This window comes from Semicossyphus pulcher, unplaced genomic scaffold, assembly GCF_022749685.1.
Source record: "Semicossyphus pulcher isolate SPU_LCO1_2020_fin unplaced genomic scaffold, fSemPul1.0.p SCAF_22, whole genome shotgun sequence".
Lineage (NCBI taxonomy): Eukaryota > Metazoa > Chordata > Actinopteri > Labriformes > Labridae > Semicossyphus > Semicossyphus pulcher.
The window spans coordinates 21,674,707-21,694,957 of NW_027211696.1; the positions used below are offsets into that span (position 1 = coordinate 21,674,707).

The 20,251-nt window shown below is 46.9% G+C and overlaps 2 protein-coding genes across 6 annotated transcripts in view; both read left to right on the plus strand.

Annotated features, from left to right (window-relative positions):
* Positions 1-5,346: 5,346 nt before the first annotated feature.
* On the plus strand, positions 5,347-14,925 carry lmbrd2b (LMBR1 domain containing 2b). 3 transcript variants are annotated; one of them, XM_069673236.1, is made up of 18 exons: positions 5,347-5,497; positions 7,382-7,589; positions 7,675-7,787; positions 7,947-8,045; positions 8,150-8,317; positions 8,724-8,934; positions 9,020-9,094; positions 9,177-9,290; positions 10,403-10,586; positions 10,752-10,933; positions 11,011-11,144; positions 11,851-11,956; positions 12,175-12,272; positions 12,456-12,559; positions 12,637-12,683; positions 12,784-12,898; positions 12,983-13,109; positions 13,403-14,925. In XM_069673236.1, the coding sequence occupies exons 2-18, from the start codon at positions 7,416-7,418 to the stop codon at positions 13,464-13,466; spliced, it is 2,115 nt and encodes a 704-aa protein (XP_069529337.1). In that variant the 5' UTR covers positions 5,347-5,497; positions 7,382-7,415; the 3' UTR covers positions 13,467-14,925. The 3 variants fall into 3 exon arrangements, with proteins under 3 accessions (XP_069529337.1, XP_069529338.1, XP_069529339.1); XM_069673237.1 differs by lacking the exon at positions 5,347-5,497 and adding an exon at positions 6,079-6,138; XM_069673238.1 differs by lacking the exon at positions 5,347-5,497 and having other exon boundaries at positions 7,505-7,589; positions 8,131-8,317.
* Positions 14,926-15,808: 883 nt separating this feature from the next.
* LOC138602064 (septin-1-like) overlaps positions 15,809-20,251 on the plus strand; it is a 5,403-nt gene continuing 960 nt past the window's right edge. The window contains exons 1-3 of one of the 3 annotated variants that reach the window (XM_069673444.1): positions 15,809-15,843; positions 16,122-16,170; positions 18,917-20,251. The exon at positions 18,917-20,251 is cut by the window's right edge and continues 960 nt beyond it. In XM_069673444.1, coding sequence (XP_069529545.1) covers positions 16,163-16,170; positions 18,917-20,251 — 1,343 coding nt within the window. In that variant the 5' untranslated portion in view covers positions 15,809-15,843; positions 16,122-16,162. The other 2 variants (XM_069673443.1, XM_069673445.1) reach the window with 2 other exon arrangements.

A 20,251-nucleotide genomic window follows, 5' to 3' on the forward strand; every position in this document is an offset into this window, starting at 1 on the left:
AGGTGGAGTAACTGCAGGTTGATCAACTGCAGGTTGAGTAACTGAAGGTTGAGCAGCTGCAGGTGGAGTAACTGCAGGTGGAGTAACTGAAGGTGGAGTAACTGCAGGTGGAGTAACTGAAGGTTGAGCAGCTGCAGGTGGAGTATCTGCAGGTTGAGCAACTGAAGTGGACCAACTGAAGGTGGAGTATCTGCAGGTTGAGCAACTGAAGGTGGACCAACTGAAGGTGGAGTATCTGCAGGTTGAGCAACTGAAGGTGGAGTAACTGCAGGAGGAGTATCTGCAGGTTGAGCAACTGAAGGCTGAGCAGCTGCAGGTGGAGTAACTGAAGGTTGAGCAACTGAAGGTGGAGTAACTGCAGGTTGAGTAACTGAAGATGGAGTATCTGCAGGTTGAGTATCTGCAGGTGGAGTAACTGCAGGTTGAGTAACTGAAGGTTGAGTATCTGCAGGTTGAGCAACTGAAGGTGGAGTATCTGCAGGTTGAGCAACTGAAGGTGGAGTATCTGCAGGTGGAGTATCTGCAGGTTGAGTAACTGAAGGTGGAGTAACTGAAGGTTGAGCAACTGAAGGTGGAGTATCTGCAGGTGGAGTAACTGAAGGTTGAGCAGCTGCAGGTGGAGTATCTGCAGGTGGAGTAACTGAAGGTGGAGTAACTGAAGGTGGAGTATCTGCAGGTGGAGTAACTGAAGGTGGAGTATCTGCAGGTGGAGTAACTGAAGGTGGAGTAACTGCAGGTTGAGTAACTGAAGGTTGAGCAGCTGCAGGTGGAGTAACTGAAGGTGGAGTATCTGCAGGTTGAGCAGCTGCAGGTGGAGTATCTGCAGGTGGAGTAACTGAAGGTGGAGTATCTGCAGGTGGAGTAACTGCAGGTGGAGTATCTGCAGGTGGAGTAACTGAAGGTGGAGTAACTGCAGGTGGAGTAACTGAAGGTTGAGCAGCTGCAGGTGGAGTATCTGCAGGTTGAGCAACTGAAGTGGACCAACTGAAGGTGGAGTATCTGCAGGTTGAGCAACTGAAGTGGACCAACTGAAGGTGGAGTATCTGCAGGTTGAGCAACTGAAGTGGAGTAACTGAAGGTGGAGTAACTGCAGGTGGAGTATCTGCAGGTTGAGCAACTGAAGGTGGAGTATCTGCAGGTTGAGCAACTGAAGGTGGAGTATCTGCAGGTGGAGTAACTGAAGGTTGAGCAGCTGCAGGTGGAGTATCTGCAGGTGGAGTAACTGAAGGTGGAGTAACTGAAGGTGGAGTATCTGCAGGTTGAGCAGCTGCAGGTGGAGTATCTGCAGGTGGAGTAACTGCAGGTGGAGTATCTGCAGGTGGAGTAACTGAAGGTGGAGTATCTGCAGGTGGAGTAACTGCAGGTGGAGTATCTGCAGGTGGAGTAACTGAAGGTGGAGTAACTGCAGGTTAGGTGAATGAAGGTTGAGCAGCTGCAGGTGGAGTAACTGCAGGTGGAGCAACTGAAGGTGGAGTATCTGCAGGTGGAGTATCTGCAGGTGGAGTAACTGAAGGTGGAGTAACTGCAGGTGGAGTATCTGCAGGTGGAGTAACTGAAGGTGGAGTATCTGCAGGTGGAGTAACTGCAGGTGGAGTATCTGCAGGTGGAGCATCTGCAGGTGGAGTAACTGCAGGTGGAGTAACTGAAGGTGGAGTAACTGCAGGTGGAGTAACTGAAGGTTGAGTATCTGCAGGTTGAGCAACTGCAGGTTGAGTAACTGAAGGTTGAGCAGCTGCAGGTGGAGTAACTGCAGGTGGAATAACTGAAGGTTGAGTATCTGCAGGTGGAGTAACTGCAGGTGGAGTAACTGCAGGTTGATCAACTGCAGGTTGAGTAACTGAAGGTTGAGCAGCTGCAGGTGGAGTAACTGCAGGTGGAGTAACTGAAGGTGGAGTAACTGCAGGTGGAGTAACTGAAGGTTGAGCAGCTGCAGGTGGAGTAACTGCAGGTGGAGTAACTGAAGGTGGAGTAACTGCAGGTGGAGTAACTGAAGGTTGAGCAGCTGCAGGTGGAGTATCTGCAGGTTGAGCAACTGAAGTGGACCAACTGAAGGTGGAGTATCTGCAGGTTGAGCAACTGAAGTGGACCAACTGAAGGTGGAGTATCTGCAGGTTGAGCAACTGAAGTGGAGTAACTGAAGGTGGAGTAACTGAAGGTGGAGTAACTGCAGGTGGAGTATCTGCAGGTTGAGCAACTGAAGGTGGAGTATCTGCAGGTTGAGCAACTGAAGGTGGAGTATCTGCAGGTGGAGTAACTGAAGGTTGAGCAGCTGCAGGTGGAGTATCTGCAGGTGGAGTAACTGAAGGTGGAGTAACTGAAGGTGGAGTAACTGAAGGAGGAGTATCTGCAGGTGGAGTAACTGAAGGTGGAGTAACTGCAGGTTGAGTAACTGAAGGTTGAGCAGCTGCAGGTGGAGTAACTGAAGGTGGAGTATCTGCAGGTTGAGCAGCTGCAGGTGGAGTATCTGCAGGTGGAGTAACTGCAGGTGGAGTATCTGCAGGTGGAGTAACTGAAGGTGGAGTATCTGCAGGTGGAGTAACTGCAGGTGGAGTATCTGCAGGTGGAGTAACTGAAGGTGGAGTAACTGCAGGTTGAGTAACTGAAGGTTGAGCAGCTGCAGGTGGAGTAACTGCAGGTGGAGCAACTGAAGGTGGAGTATCTGCAGGTGGAGTATCTGCAGGTGGAGTAACTGAAGGTGGAGTAACTGCAGGTGGAGTATCTGCAGGTGGAGTAACTGAAGGTGGAGTATCTGCAGGTGGAGTAACTGAAGGTAGAGTAACTGCAGGTTGAGTAACTGAAGGTTGAGCAGCTGCAGGTGGAGTAACTGCAGGTGGAGCAACTGAAGGTGGAGTATCTGCAGGTTGAGTAACTGAAGGTTGAGCAGCTGCAGGTGGAGTATCTGCAGGTGGAGTAACTGCAGGTGGAGTATCTGCAGGTTGAGCAGCTGCAGGTGGAGTATCTGCAGGTGGAGTAACTGCAGGTGGAGTATCTGCAGGTGGAGTATCTGCAGGTGGAGCAACTGAAGGTGGAGTATCTGCAGGTGGAGTATCTGCAGGTGGAGCAACTGAAGGTGGAGTATCTGCAGGTGACACTCTGTCCTCATGAAGAGGACTCCAGCTGATGGTCTCTCTGATCTTGGATCAGCTCCTGAGTTTACAGAACAAACTGTGACAGTTCAACACGTGATGTGCAGACAGCTCACAGTACAGCATGAATACAGATAGAAAGATCAATTTGTTCATAGGAAATTAATTGTCAGCTATTTTTGATTATTAATTAACTGAATCATTTTTCAACACAAAACAACACAAGAGACAAAATCGAAAACATTACTTCATAGTTTAAAGCAGCAACATAAATAAAACAAGTAAATCAGGCCTTTTGAATCTGGGTTTCTCTGGACGTTTGTTCCAGCTTGGAGCTGCTCGGAAACTCAGGGACGGTTTGAGCCTGAAGACCTGATGACCTGATGACCTAATGACCTGGAGACCTGATGACCTGGAGACCTGGAGACCTGGAGGCCCTCAGGGTTCAGATGGTGGAGGACAGTCAGAGATGTATTTTAGTCCTGAGCCACAGAGACATGAATAGACGAGCAGGGCTTTAAACTGAGGCACACTGAAGCCGGTGAACGGACCTGAGAGCCGCTGTGATGTGTTCAGGTTCCTGGGTTTTTGTTTGGACTACAGTAGCAACGATGAATCAATTCATTGATTACAAGGAAATCAATCACCAACTCTTTGAAAGTTGATCGTTTTATCCCTTTTCAAGCAGACATGTCAAACATTTGTGGTTCTAGTTTTTTTAAATTGGGAGTATTTGCTGCTTTTTTAGGTCCTTTGTGGCAGTTACTGAAGAGTCTTTGGGTTTTGGACTGTTGGTTGGAAAAAAATAAGCAATCAATGATGTCTTCTAAAAAACGTGAACAGAGCACACTAAAAGATTAGTCTGTTAAGTATTCAGCAGATTGATAGATGATCTAAAAGGTTCGTTGCTGAGGTTAATAGCTGTGACTCCAGCAGCAGCTGTCTGAATGAGCTGAAGAGTTGGCGCGACATGAAGTTATGAAAGAACATTCAGGCTTTATTTTGGCCTGTATTGACCTGGATATGGAACAAAGTGAAGAAAGAACCTGCTGAGTTTCACGGCTGAGCATGTAAATATTTGATCGGCATCCCGCAGCACGGAGTTCAAGAGGAGAAGGACCTGGTTCGGGTCTGTGATAAGGACTGTCCCTGACTGCACCTCCAAATGTGGACATGTGACCTGAAAATAGGCTCTGTGCTCGTCCAGCTGGCCTGAGATCAGAGTGACAGCAGCCGGGGTGAAACATTAATCCCAGGTCGATCGCACCGTGTCGTGTTTTGTACAGCTGAGCTTGCATCTGTACGTTCTGAAACAGCTGACAGTACAGAGGTAACAAAAAGTCTAACGGGTCGGGTATTAATAAGACGTTAAATTGACAAATGCAGGAGAACTTTTAGACACAAGAATTATATGCAAATCTTTATAATTCTGATAGAGAGGACAATTTTAAAAAGACAGGCCTTTAATGGTTAAAAAAAACCTTGAATTAGCACAAAAAACACGAAAACTTAAATCCTAATGAAAATAAAGTTAAGTTTAAACTCCTTTTCTTTTCCTGTGAGATCTGTATTAAAACTTTACTGAAGTATTTGTGAGAATTATCAGCAAAATAAACTATAGAAATGTATTTTCTTTGGTCCCTGTCAGTGTTTCACTATTACCTCTGATGGTTATGCATGAATATTACCACTACATTAATGTGTGTGTGGATTTTACTGCTGTAGATGAATACGTTTGCGCTCATTTAAACTGTTTCATATTACTCATTTTAAAAAAAACATGATTAAGGATTATTTGGCCAGTGAACGCATAGTGTTGTTGCTGAACGCTGAATGTTTATAGATTCAGTCGGTCCCTTATGTGAAACTGTTTTATGCTGCTGTCATGGCCAGGACTCCCGTCTAAAAGAGATTTTGTATCTCAGTAGGAATACTCCTGGAAAATAAAGGTAAAATGAAAACACTTTTTAATCGACAGCAATGCATCATGGTCTTTTCAGTACGTGTTGGAAGTTCTGTGAAAACTGTCCTGTCTTCAGCTTTTCCCAGCTTCTAAGAGATTAAATAGTATCCACAACGTTTACTGTGGTGGGAGTTACTGATTGTTTGTCCAGCAGGGGGCGGTAATACACCCTGTAGCGTCTAATCTGCTCGGTGGGAAAAAGAAGCCGTTTTGGAGCGCACAAATTACTGCGCAGGCGCAGAGCCTCGCTTTAGTTTTTCCTCTGACGTCATCGCCCTCTCCTCCCTGTAGAATGAAACCAGGATGTGAGTGATGTTGCCAACTAACCAGCAGGAAACTGATGTGTTTTAACATTAACGCAGCGGAATACAACCCCACAGCCGTCTGCAGAGATTACTGAACGACTTTTAATCTTCTGATATCTGTGAAAACACACGAATAAATCCCGGTAAGAGTCAACGCGTCAGTGACGTCTCTGCTGTTATTGTGCTAGCCAACATTAGCTAGCTGTAATGTGAACGTAGCGCAGCTAGCATACAGTACGACTTATCTGAGCGTGTTTGAATGAATGACCTCTATTCAAAGCTTTAATTTATCATGTGTGTCTGTGTTGACGAGCGTCGAGCCGCCTGTCTGTCTGTGTCTCAGTCTTATTGCTTTGGTCCCGTTTAGCAACAGAAACAGCTGTCTGTGTTCAGTGTGATCAGTCAGGTCACACATCACAGCACATGACCGATAATGACACGATCACACGGCGGGGACAGCGGCACAGCCGGGATGTCTTTGTACTTATGATCGTCTCTGTGTGATCAGGACCACATAACGATGTGTTGTAGGCTCACTCCAACGACCCTACACTCAGGTTATTATCACCCGTCACGAGTTTATTGACAGCTGTTAGATGTCTACGGTGGCTCTGGAGGGAGTGTCCAAAGTTTGACAAAGATCACCCTGGTGATGGTGATGTAATTGTGATGTCATCGGGGTATTTTCACCTCAAGAGCAGGGTCCAGTTGCAGACTTTAATTATGGGGATCCCTCGTTAATGAGCCAGTGGGAGGACAGGAGAGCCTTCTTTGTGTTAACCTGGTGAATAATTTTTAGCCTGTTGTAGAAGCTAACATAGATGTTAGCCTGTTAAGATTGATATTATAGAAGCTAACACTCTTGTTAGCCTGTTAAGATTGATATTATAGAAGCTAACACTCTTGTTAGCATGTTAAGATTGATATTATAGAAGCTAACACTCATGTTAGCCTGTTAAGATTGATATTATAGAAGCTAACACTCTTGTTAGCATGTTAAGATTGATATTATAGAAGCTAACACTCTTGTTAGCATGTTAAGATTGATATTATAGAAGCTAACACTCATGTTAGCCTGTTAAGATTGATATTATAGAAGCTAACACTCATGTTAGCATGTTAAGATTGATATTATAGAAGCTAACACTCATGTTAGCATGTTAAGATTGATATTATAGAAGCTAACACTCATGTTAGCATGTTAAGATTGATATTATAGAAGCTAACACTCATGTTAGCATGTTAAGATTGATGTAAGCTAGTTGGAGAAGCTGCATTAATTTTAGCCTGTTACTGAAGCTGTTAAAATGTAGGCCTGTGTATAGGGTTAGGCTTGCTGGAGAGCTAAGATCGATGTTATCCTGTTAACACTGATGTTAGCCTGTTGGACAAGCTAGCATTAAGGCTAGCCCTTTACCACCATGTGAAACAGGTTGGCATGAACCTCTCTTGAGCTTTAGCTGTCAGAGTGTAGTTTCAGTGAGTCCTTCTCCTTTATGATGCCATGTCTCTAGAGTCAAACTGTCTACATAACCTCTGTCTGTTGTAACGAAAGTCCTGTTCTCCCAGTAACAGCGATAACTTGTATGTCTGCTGTCTGTATAGTGCTCCCATCCCCCCTGAGTGATCACACAAAGAGCCTTTCATGGTGCACAGGTCAGCATGCTTCTGTTGAAGAGCCTCATGTCTGTAATGAGTCCGTGAGATAAAGCTCCTCATTATTATGTAGAGCAGCAGTAATTTGATGAAGAGGAGCACCATGTTTGTGTCAGCTGCTGCAGCCGTCTTCATCTCTGCAGCTTTGTGGAGTGGAAAAGAAAAGATTCAACATTATTTTCTTCCTCCTCTGTCGGGAGGATTTGAGCTCAAACCCTGCGGTGGGATATTAAGGTGATGAAGGCCGGGTCAAACAGGAGAATTTCTAAGATCTCTGTGATGGATATTGGTGTCAGCCTTGCTCTAGTTTGGTCACATGAAGTGAACTGCAGGTGTGTAAATGTATTCACGTTGAGTGCTGTCTGTTGCAGGTTTGTGTGGGGCTGCTGAGAGGAGCACAGCGGGATGAGCGGGGCGGCTCTGGGTATCGAGATCGTGGTGGTGTTCTTCCTGGCGCTGTTCCTGCTGCACCGATATGGAGACTTCCGGAAGCAGCAGCGCATGGTGCTGTTCGGCACGCTGCTGGCCTGGTACCTGTGTTTCCTCATCGTCTTCATTTTGCCTCTGGACGTCAGCACGGTCAGTACTGAAGGGAAAAACTGTCCATCACATCCACGAGACTCCACAGATGTCTGAACTGTGTGTGTGAATCCTCTCCTTTCAGACCATCTATAAGCAGTGTAAGATAGACCATGAGGAGCACGCCTCTGTGCCCACCGTCAGCCCCTTACCGCCCAATCACACGGCAGCAAACACTTCTGCCACGCCCACTAAAAGGTAGGTCCAGAGCATGTGTTCACCTGAACTGATCTAACTCAACTTTTCAACCTGAGTTAAAAAAAAAGTTAAAATTATTAATGACTGACTTCCATTAAGTACCTGTGTAGTTCCTTTACCTGTGTGCTCATACTCTGTTCTCTTTCTGCTCTATAACAGAGTACCAACACCGTGCTACAAGCCCTGGAGCTACATCCCTGATGGCATCATGCCTGTGTTCTGGAGGGTGGTGTACTGGACCTCCCAGTGCCTCACCTGGTCCGTCTTAATCTCCCACACAGACGATGATCAGATGTGTTTGTTGTACCTGAACTCCTCCTCGTCTCTCTGATGTAGTGTAAAGTGTTGTCGTGTGTTTTCAGGCTGCTGCTGCCCTTCATGCAGTCGTACGCTCGCTCCGGAGGCTTCTCCATCACCGGAAAGATAAAAACAGCACTGATAGAAAACGCAATTTATTATGGGACCTACCTGCTCATCTTCGGCTCTCTGCTCATATATGTGGCTGTTCACCCTGAGTGGCACCTCTCCTGGTGAGTGAACAGACAGGAAGTCATCACATCGAGTTCTTTTGTTAATTATCCAGATGTCCCAACTGTTTCTGTCTGTTTCTAGAGTTGGTGTGTAACAAATTAGACACACATTTTAGTTGGTCCTGAACTCAGCATTTTAAAGTCAACAAAAACACAATAACACAAACTAACAGATCGAGGCAGCCGACTAGCAGCTCCTGTTTTCTAAAATCAGTGTTTTTCTGAATGGAGTCTGGTGTGTGTGCAGAGAGCGATGTAACGTCTGTGTGTGGTTAAAACAATCATCTTCCTCTGTAACAAAAAGGTCTATCTCTGTAGGGATCCTTTCTGTCATGTTGTCACACACAAGATCTTTTAGTGGACGTAGTTGGTCCCTCATGTTTTTTGTCCTCCATGTGTTTTTTAGGTACGAGCTCCAGACCATCGGGATCACAGCGGCTAACACCTGGGGCCTGTTCCTGCTGGTGCTGCTGCTTGGGTACGGTTTGGTGGAAATCCCTCGCTCGTACTGGAACGCTTCACGACACGGACACTTACTCATCAAGACGTATTTTAAGGCGTCCAAGCTTATGACGGAGAAGGCAGACGCTGAGGAGAACCTGGAGGACGTCATGGAGGTGGGAGTCAGGCAGTGGAAGTAACTCTGATGTATGAGGTTTGGCTCTTTTCAGTGTTTTTACTGTGAGGTTTGGTTTGCCGCAGGAGGTGAGAAAAGTCAGTGAATCCATCAAGTATAACCACCCACTGAGGAAGTACATCGATACAATCCTCAGAAAGGTAAGTGGAGTAAAACCAGCAGCAAACGGCACTCAGTGAAGTGATCTATGATCACACTGATTGATCTGCCTCGTCCCCTCAGTGCCCGGTGGATTACCAGGAGAAGATGGGCAGGAACATGGACGACTACGAGGACTTTGATGACAAACAGAACACATATCCCAGCGAGAAGAGCCTGGTGAAGCTGCATAAACAGGTGAGAGGATGAAGGGGGAGGTTCCTTTCTCACAATGGAATTTAAATCATGAGACATTTCCTGTTTGCAGGACTGTGTCAAAAAGGCTGCCGTAGCGTCATAAGTTTGTCCAATTCAAAGCTGATTACAAAACTTTGAAGTGGTTAAGACCCTTGCTGCCACATTTTAAACCAACTGTATTCAAGGAAGAGAACTGTGGCTAAAACAGGATTAGATGGATAACAGAGGAGTCATGAAGGTCTCCCAGCTTCTAGCTAGGTCTTACATTCACAGGTTGTAAACGTTCATATATAAGTATCAGCTGGACAGAGTGATTTTTGCCCCTTAGCTGCTGGGAATGGTAGGAGGATGCATGAAACAAAAAACAGCAGTGGATTTTAAACTGAGCCTTGTGGGACGCCACAGGTGAGCTGGGCAGTACAGAATAAAGGATGACCCACATACCGACCAACAGAGGGGGCTCTAGGGTTGAGGTAGGATATGAACCAGAGTAGGGCAGTGTCTACACACATCTCAAGATAAAAAGATCCTGTCGTTCCCCACATCAAATACAGAACGGTCACCAGCATCAGACTCAAGCGAGGGGTTGTTTTTAACCCTCAGAGGGGCATTTATTAACCATTCATTTGCCTCACAGCTGAGTGGTAGAAGTGTGAAGCACTGAGTGCACAAGGCAGGGCCAGTCTGAAAAACACCTGCAAAAATGGTGACATTAGAGATGAAAAATCCTTTAAAAATCACAAATCAAATGTGGTCTGTAGAAAGTATTTGCAGGCCACATCCCCCTGCCTTACCTACTAATATTTCTGGAGCCCGCTGGTGAGTACAGCAAAGTTAAATCTCCACTAATCCTTAATACATTTTCCTGAAGAGGATACATGTAAACAGAAAACATTAGTGGCCCTTGCACTGAGCCTTGTGGGACACCCCAGGTGAGCCGGGCAGTACAGGATACAGACTGACCAACAGAGGGGGTTCTGGGGTTGAGATGAACTGTAAAAGCGCAGTATCAGAGATCCTTACTCGGTCACAAGACGCTGTGGTGACGTTACGCAATAATGTTGTATATTCCAGTTGTTTATGGTGAACCATGTGTGTATGTCTCTGTCCAGGTGATCTATGCGGTTCAGAGACACAACAGGACTCGTGTCCAGTGGCAGATCCTCCTGCAGCAGGCCATCCATCTCGAGGACGTCGCCAAAAATGAGACCAGCTCCGCCCACCAGTTTGTCCACAGCTTCCCGTCCTCTGAGCCAGCCGGATGGTTCAGCAGATACGTTTACACACCGACTGTAGGTGGGTGTGACTCCAGGGCCATTCGAACATTAGAACCTGTATGCACGCGAGCTGTTACAATACCAAACAGGTGTAGAGGTTTTGACCTACACCTCTTTAAAAACCTGTTGTAATTTTCATGCAGTAATATCCTGTGCGTGTGTGCGTGTGTGTGTGTGTGCGCAGAGTGGTACTGGGAGTGTCTACTGAAGCGCTGGTTTTACCGGCTGCTGTCTGTGGTCCTGACTCTGTTCAGCGTGGCCGTCGTCTGGTCCGAGTGCACCTTCTTCAGCACTCGGCCCGTCCTCTCTCTGTTCGCTGTCTTCATCCAGCTGGCCGAACGAGATTACAACTACCTGTACATTGAGGTGAGACACACAGACACACACACACACACAAATCTGTGTCCAGTTTATGTGACTGTGATAACGCTTCTCTCCTCCAGATGGCGTGCTTCATCACCATCTTCTTCCTATGTACCTGTGTTTACTCCACTGTGTTCCGCATTCGGGTTTTCAACTATTACTACCTGGCCTCCCATCACCAGACCGACGCGTACAGCCTCCAGTTCAGTGGCATGTGAGTCAACACCTTTTTCTGCTGTGGACTTTTTTCATATTTTTCTATGCTATGAAATAAATGATTAATAGGTTACATGTAAAAATAAACGTCAGGTTAGTCAATAAAATAAGTAAACGGGTTGCAAAGTGGGTCAAAGAGGAGGACCTCAGATTTGTGTCACTGAAGAGGAGGACTTCATTCAGCCAAGCAGTTACAAGGGGCTGTAGGCTGGTTTTGTTGTCAGGTTTGATCCACAGGTAAAGTGTTGTGTCATCAGCGTAGCAATTGTACTGATTGTTATGATCTGTTGTTAAGGGAGAAAAGGAGCGGGCCTAGAATTGAGCCCTGAGGGATGCCGTAATCAGTAGGAGTTTGTGATGAGGGTTACCTAATCAATTTTATTTCTTATTTTTATTAAACTTTATTTTAGCAGGAATATTCTCATTGAGATACAAAATCCATTTAACATTGGGAATCCTGACAGACACAGCAGCATTAAAAAGTGTTACATAAAGTTCAATGGGAAAGGAACCACAAGGCCAACAACGAAGACACCTGTACACAAGTGTGTGTTTGTGGGACCGTGTGGGCTTTGAAAACACCCCAGAAACATCTGAATATAAAGTTTGGCAAAGCCTATTAAAACACTCCCCATAAAGGGTTTTTGAAGGACAGGTGAGAAACGCAGGGGAAGGGTAATTAACGCAGACTCTCTGACCCCCAGGTTGTTCTGTCGTCTGACGCCTCCTCTGTGTCTGAACTTCCTGGGTTTGATCCACATGGACTCTGCCATCTCCCACCAGCAGAAGGAACAGACTGCCTACACCTCTGTGAGTCACCTGCAGCAACATAAAACATACTGTACCTGACAGATTCAACACGCCGTCTGTGAGGCGTGAAACACGCCGTCTGTGAAGCATGTTTCACGCCGTCTGTGAGGCGTGAAACGCGCCGTCTGTGAGACGTGAAACGCGCCGTCTGTGAGGCGTGAAACACGCCATCTGTGATATGACTGAGTGCATCTGCCTGTCTGACTCCTCTCTTTCAGATCATGGGATCCATGCGTGTTCTCTCCTTTATTGCTAACGGCTTCTATATCTACTACCCCATGCTGATAGTGATCCTCTGCATCGCCACATACTTCAGGTGAGTCTGCTCTGAGATGTCCAGGGCAGGTCAGGCTGAAAATAATGGTGGATTGACGTGAATATATAACTGACTTAAATAATCAGACTGACGTTGCTATCATGGTGAAGCCCTGCTGCTCTGTGCTGGCTGTGGCACCACTACACGTGACTCTGAGCAGATTGTAACAAACTGTTTCCTCAGTCTGGGGACTCGCTGCCTGAACCTTCTGGGCTTCCAGCAGTTTGTGGGCGACAGTGAAATGACCTCTGACCTCATCGACGAGGGCAAGGAGCTGATTCGACGAGGTAACGACAGCACAGCTCAACAGGATGCTGCAGGTTAAACTGCACATTTGGTTTAATCATTTGTGTTCTTTTAACAGAGAAAAGGAAGCGTCAGAGGATTGAAGACGGAGAGAACAGACGCAGAGTGAGTAGTAGATCGAATCATCGTCTCTCCTCCCAGGCTTCGGTATAAACGGGAGTGAAAACACTGAACCAGAGGAGTGTGTGTGCTGTGTGTTCTGCAGGAGTGGAAGGAGCGTTATGGGAACCCGAGGGAGGACTACACGGCGAGGAACAGGAGCAGCCATGAAATGAAGGAGACCAGCTACTCCGACACCGTGACCCCCAGAGACAACAGGCGTAAGTCCTCCAGCAGCTCACACAGAGTTTAGAGAAGCAATGACATGGACTGATGATGACAGGAAGTTGTCGTGTGTTGAACAGAGGCTAAATACTCTCGCTCTGGGAGTCGGTCAGAGAGGGACTGCATCGAGCTGCTGCAGGACGCTGAGCCGTTAGACTACAACGCTGATTCTCTGAACGACGACGCTCTGGACTCAGAGTCTGGAAGGTAAACGCGATTTAAGGAAGCACGACTCGAATATGATGTGAAACGACAAAGAAATGTGTTGTTTGTTTTTTAGGTTTTCCTCATATTTTTAACCCAGCGTGCTGTATTTAAATGTTTACATCTTTCAGGGTCTTAATGACTGAAAGGTACAAAAAGTGAGCAGCACACATCCTGTATTTCCATCTCAGACTGAAGGAGGGTGCTTCGTTACTTGAGTTTGCAGGCCTGCAGTAGATTCAGTCAGACTTGTGTGGTGTGAGTTTCAGTTGTGTGTTTTGTGTGTTGGTCTTCAGACACGCAGGAGGACGGTATCTATCCATGTCGTCATCAAGGAGCCGAATATTTGACGACGTCTGACGGGGAGAAGAAATGAGAATGGGAGGCATAAACTGGAACGTCACAGGAAGTGTACCACATGACCTCCTCCTCCTCCTCCTCCTCCTCCTCCTCCTCCTCTGACGCATGGTACTTAAAAACTGGTCACATGTATCAGTGCAGTTCTGTCACCTGGAAATATCTCCATAATCATGTTGCATCAGGTTTCCTGTCCAGCTGCAGGTGAATGACGGCACGTTGAAGGAATATTAAAGCTGTTAAAGTTACACAAACCCTCGGTCATATGAATCCCTGCATGTCATGAAGGCAGGGGGCGCTCTAACTGTCTGAGCATGCTCATGAATGAGTGACGCAGCTGCATGTCGACACTTTAAAGACATGAAGGAAGTTTATTTATGTTTGTTTTCTTCTTGTCAAATGTCCTGAACTTACTAAGAAATATTTCTGATTTATACTCGATCAATAACCGTTTCATCTACAGCCTCACTTTACCTGAAGCGGCAGATTACATAAAAAGCAGCTCAACTCCTGAATTTGAAAATAACTCTGGGCTTCATGTTGAATAAAAACAGTGCTCGGTCGCTCGGCTGCCAGACGCTGTGCTTTCAGCTTCCTGTGAACCGCTCGTCAGATCGACGTCACACTGGACCCTCCTCTCCCTCTGCTCCTCATCAACACTCCCACCAAGGGTGCAGTCGATCACGTGAACGTTATGGAGACATGCAAAGGACACACAGATTCCATGTTCCTCTTCCATTGTTAGAAGATGCTGCTACAGCGCCACCTATTGGCCAAATGAAACCAAATGTTCCATGGTCACTCAGAAATCAGTCTTACACAAGTCCACCAAATGTGGCTCCAATAGCTCAAAGCGTTCAGGAAATATGAACTGTTTACTGTATAAGCCCCGCCCACAGCATTAGAGCCAGCTGTAGCTTCAGCAGAACCGTGAGCGATGTCAGAAATCTGTTGTTTTACGGGCCTTGGTTCAGAATGGGTCACTCTTCAGACCGTCTCTCTTACAGTCTGGACTTAAACCATCAAACACGGGTCTGGGCCTTTAAACATGTTAGCATGTAGCATTAGCTCTGGTGTAGATGAAGAGATCCTGCTGGCAGGTTCAGCTGAGCTCCACAGTGAGTGACCTGAGTACAGTGAGCGTGCTCACATCCTGCCCCCCCTGTCCACGTCATGTGTATATAGTGTATGATACCTTTTGTATTATATGTGCTGATTACTGCTGCACACAACACTTACAGTGACTTTGTATTTATTGTGTTTCCTGGTAACTTCACACTGTATCTCTCCTGAGTCATCATCCTGCTGACTCTTTGGTTTTATGTTGTCAATATTTATTGTCCTTGGTCTCAGCACACCTCTCTGCAGGTAGGTATCCAGTTATTCACAGGAGTGGATGAAGAATAGATGTTTTAATCAGCTGCCAGTGTTGTGTCAATAAACCTGATCAAAGTGTTACAAACAGCGTGCCTGTTTATTATCAGAAAGACGGTGAATGGATTATTAAGGTCATTTTTTCATCTTTGAATGCAGTTAACAAGCGATGGTGTCTGGTCTTTGAGATAAAGCTGGTGAAGGTAACATGACGTTCAGTGTTACTGAGCGGTTACACATCAGAGCGTCTGTCTCTCTCTCTCTCTCTTTCTCTCTCTCTCTCTCTCTCTCTCTGTCTCTCTCTCTCTATGTCTCTCTCTCTCTCTCTTTCTCTCTCTGTCTCTCTCTATGTCTCTCTCTCTCTCTGTGTCTCTCTCTCTATGTCTCTCTCTCTCTCTCTCTCTCTCTCTCTCTCTCTATGTCTCTCTCACACTCTCTCGCCCCCTATCTCTCTCTCTCTGTCTCTCTCTCTCTCTCTCTCTCAGAGAGAGACACACACACACACAGAGAGAGAGAGCGAGAGAGGGAGAGGGAGAAAATGGACGGCGACAAAATGATTGGTCGGGACAGTTCAGTGATTTCTGGATATTGATATCGATTGATTGATAGAGACATTTTCCGTCCACAATTGTACGCCCTCGTTCCGACACGAGACCCTGCAGTCTGTGACGGTCAGCACCATATGTGACCTGCAGGAGGAACAAAGTGTTTGTGTCCTGTGCCTTTGAGCTCGTTGACACCAGTGACTACAGAAAGCTTTGTAGTGATTGTGTTGTCACATGACTTCACAGAAACGGTGCGACTTCAAACCATCAGTGAAACAGAAAGGAAAAGGAGGCCGGAGAGTCCCCTGAGATAAGTTAATCTGTTATTGTGGTAATAAAGAAAGTAACGGTTTCTGTGAAACCATGTGACCACTGAGGCTCCGCCCTCTGCTGATATAAACTCTGCTCCTTCTGACTCTGAAACAATAGAGAGCGTCGTGAAGCTGAGAGCTGAACAACAGGTAAGAACACTTTGAAACATCTCAAATGTCAGGACTTAAACAGCTTTGTTAGAAAATCTTTGATTTGGTCTCATCAGTGAGAAGGCCAGCAGACAACGACAGCAAACATGTTGGAGATGAAGTCAAAATATTTCATGTTAAACTAGAAAGCTGCATTTACTGCAGAAATGTGGCGTCTGAGCGCAGACAGGAAGCTGCTCATTGTTCTCCTGTTGCTGACTCGGGCACTTTGAAAAAGCCGCTCACTACCTGAACCAAGACTGTGTTTCTGTCTGCAGAGACCTGGTGCCCTGCTTCATCCCCCCGCTCCTGTGAAACAATGGCACTGTGAGTATTACTGACGTCTGTTTGACATTAATGCATGATGGGACAAATGCTGCTTTGAGAGGGGGGAGAGAGGGAGGGGGGGGGGGGGGGGAGAGAGAGGGAGAGAGGGGGAGAGACGGAGAGAGAGAGAGGGAGAGGGAGGGAGAGAGAGAGAGAGAGAGAGAGGGAGGGGGGAGAGGGAGAGAGAGAGGGAGAGAGAGGGAGGGAGAGAGAGAGGGAGAGGGAGGGAGAGAGAGAGAGAGGGAGAGAGACGGAGAGAGACGGAGAGGGAGGGAGAGAGAGAGAGAGGGGGAGAGACGGAGAGAGAGAGAGGGAGAGGGAGGGAGAGAGAGAGAGAGGGGGAGAGACGGAGAGGGAGAGGGAGGGAGAGAGAGAGAGAGGGGGAGAGACGGAGAGAGAGAGGGAGAGGGAGGGGGGAGAGGGAGAGAGAGAGAGGGAGAGAGAGAGGGAGGGAGAGGGAGGGAGAGAGAGAGAGACAGAGAGGGAGAGGGAGGGGGGAGAGGGAGAGAGAGAGGGAGGGAGAGAGAGAGGGGGAGAGAGGGAGAGAGAGAGGGAGAGGGAGAGAGAGAGAGGGAGAGAGACGGAGAGAGAGAGGGGGAGAGAGAGGGAGAGGGAGGGAGAGAGAGAGAGGGGGGAGAGGGAGAGAGAGAGGGAGAGAGACGGAGAGAGAGAGGGAGGGGGGAGAGGGAGAGAGAGAGGGAGAGAGAGAGGGAGGGGGGGAGAGAGAGAGGGGGGGAGAGAGAGGGGGGACTGACAGAGAGCGAGAGGGAGAGAGAGAGAGGGGGGGAGGGAGAGGGAGAGGGGGGGGGACTGACAGAGAGAGAGAGGGAGAGAGAGGGAGAGAGAGGGGGAGAGGGAGAGAGAGGGAGAGGGAGAGAGAGAGAGTGTCTCTCTGTCACTCTCCTGTCAGCTGGCTCCTCCGTGTGTATCTGTATTCTCACGCACCCACTGGGTCAGTCGCCATGGCGTCAGTCGTTTATCTGAGTCTCGTGTGATGATCGTTTCCTGGACCCCCGAATCACAACTGCAAACACAAGAAAAGCTGCGCAGGTTAAAAGACAAGCTCTTAACTGTGAATAGGTGCGGATCCGGACCGCGGCCCACCATTGGGGGACGGAGGCTTAATAAGGACTCAGGTAAAAAGTGAGAGTGAGTGAGCCTCTGATGGGAGCATCAGTTCCGTGATGAAATGTACTTTACATTTTCTGTGATGGTTCTCAGTCATCCAGGTTATTCTATATGTGAGGGTTATGTTAGGTGGCACCCTGTAAGCTGTCACGGTTAGGTTCAGGGTTAGGGTCAGGGTTAGGGTCAGGTTCGGAACAACGGATCCTGCTTTCTAGAGCTGTCAGTTTTAACTGACTTGTGCTTCTAAAAAAGACAGGGAATGCATAGGCCATCTGTGGATTCCCTGATTCAAACCTCACTCTGATACTCGGCAGGTCGGGCTGAGAAAGCATGTCAAATTTATTTAATGTTCAGTCCAGTGGGATATCTGGTGTCGAGTTGACGAATCCAGTATCTCTCTGTCTGCTGCCGTTGTGCAGCTGTCCAATTAATGTTGTGTTCGAGTCCGCTCACTTCTAGTGATTGAAGGCCGTGTTCCAGAAAATGTGGGACTAATTTAGTGTGCATTTCTTTCTGGTTCTTAATGTTATATCTGTGTTGTGCCAGTCGGATTCGGATGGAATTCCCTGTTTCTCCTATGTACTGGCTCCCGCATTTGTTGCTTGTGATGATGTACACGCAGTTTCTTGTGTCCAGATTGATTTTCTGGAGGATGGGAAATACCTGTTTGGTTCCCCTGTTCTTTACAGATTTTTTCTCTTTAAAGAACTGCGGTTTGTTTTTGTGTGGTTGTCCCGGTTTTGGTTTTAGTTTACTTTTGAAGGGTCAGGGTCAGGGTTAGCTGCTACGTGTGTTACTCTGCCTGTTTCTGGGCCCGTCCATGTTTTTTGCATTTTCATTATGAAACAGCAAACTGAATAACGACTATCTTGGTTTTTTCACCTTTTTGAAACTGCAGGCGTAGTAACACGTATGTGTTGCGGTCCACACAAAGTAGAGCCAAACAAAGAGGCGTTCTTACTGAAAAGTGAAACATTCTGAATTATTCAAATTTAGCGTACAATGGATACCACTATTGATTATTAGGTGAGACGTCCTTATAAGTGGATAAATCACGTGTAGCATCTGCAGCAGCATGTAGCATAGCTTTCCTAAAGCCCGGGGCTGTGCTGACCGGCATCCACTGTCTGTAGTACACTTACTGTTGATAAGTATCTCATACGACCCCATCCAATCCCTTTAAGTTGTGCTGAGGGGTGTTCCAGGCTGAGTTCAGTACGGACTGATGGGGTGATGATAGCCTGACAGCGTAAGCTGGAGCTGCACTGTTTGTGAGAGATGTAGATGGATCAGTAAATGGGCAACAGTCCGAGCATGGATTTGTAGATGAAGCTATACTAGTGCAAAGTTCTGCGTATGGACAGTGATGACACAGAGTGCAGTATGTGTGAGAGAGAGATGTGTGTTGCTTTTATGCCTCTCATTGTTTTGACCTGACGCTGCAGGCGAGCAGTGGAGGAGCGCCGAGAGATTTAAAAGGGGGCCAGCTGACTTTAACTCTCAGACGTCTGCCATATTGTGTGCAACTGCATAGAGGGCCGTTAGTAAAAGATCAGGAAGTGTGATTCTGTCTGATTCTGTTTGTCGTTTTTGATCGAATGTCTTTACTTTTCTACAGAAACACCTCATACGCCTACATCACCTCCAAACATCTGATTCGTTCAGGATCTCCTGCTGTCTACCAGCTGACGCCAAAGAAAGAGAATATAGGAACTCTAACAAGAATGACACTTGGTAAAAAAGATCCAAAAAAAACAAACAGAACCATCTTGCTCGTGGGTGAAACGGGAACAGGAAAATCTACTCTGATCAACGCTCTGGTCAACTACGCCCTGGGAGTGACGTGGGAGGACGATGTCTGGTTTGAGATCGTGGAGGAGGGGAAGAAGAGAAGTCAGTGTGAAAGTCAGACATCGGACGTGATCGTGTACGAGATCTTTGGGTTTGAAGATAAAACTCTGCCCTACTCTCTGACCATCATCGATACTCCTGGATACGGAGACACCAGAGGGACTGATCATGATTACATCATCAGTAAAAGATTGTTAGACCTGTTCCGCTCAGAGGAAGGAGTCCATGAGATCAATGCAGTGGGTCTGGTGCTGAAAGCGAGTGACAATCGACTGAGCGACCGAATGAGGTACATCTTTGATTCAGTGGTGTCTCTGTTTGGAAAAAACATGGAGAACAACATTGTCTCCCTCATCACACACTCTGATGGAAGAACACCTGAAAATGCTCTTGAAGCTCTCAATGCTGCAAACATCAAGTGTGCCAAAGATGAAAAGAATCGGCCGGTTCACTTCCTGTTTAATAACTGCCAGAATAAAGACAGAACAGAGGCCAAAAGAGCCCTTAAATATGCAGACGAAACAACAGCAGAAGGCATGAAACAGTTCACAGACTTTCTTGGAAATAAGACTCCTAAAAAGCTGGAGACAACAGCGGACGTCCTGAACGAGAGAATCACACTGAAGGCCTGCATCCAGAACCTGCAAGAGAGAATTGTGTGGATTGAACTAAAACAGAAAGAAATACCACTGATTCAGGAAACGCTGAAGAAACACGAAGACGAGATGAGGAGCAACAAGAATTTTACAGTAGAATTTGTGGAGGTCTACAAGGATAAAGAACCTATCAATGGTGGAGGGGTGCAGTCAGGGGGTCGTGGGGAATTTGAAGGAGCTATCTGCTGTACAGTGTGTGAGGAGAACTGTCACTACCCATGCACAAAGGTCTCTAAACCAGGCAGCTGTAAGGTCATGAGAAGAGGCCGCTGTGTTGTATGTTCCAACAAGTGTCCTGTGTCTGACCATGTGAAAGAACAGTGGAGGTATGTGTCCAAGACAAGAAAAGTTCAGAACACTCTTCAAGACATGAAGAGGAAGTATGAAAGAAGTAAAGCAGACTGCGAGAAGACATCAAGCCTTTTGGAAACACTTCAGAAGGAAAT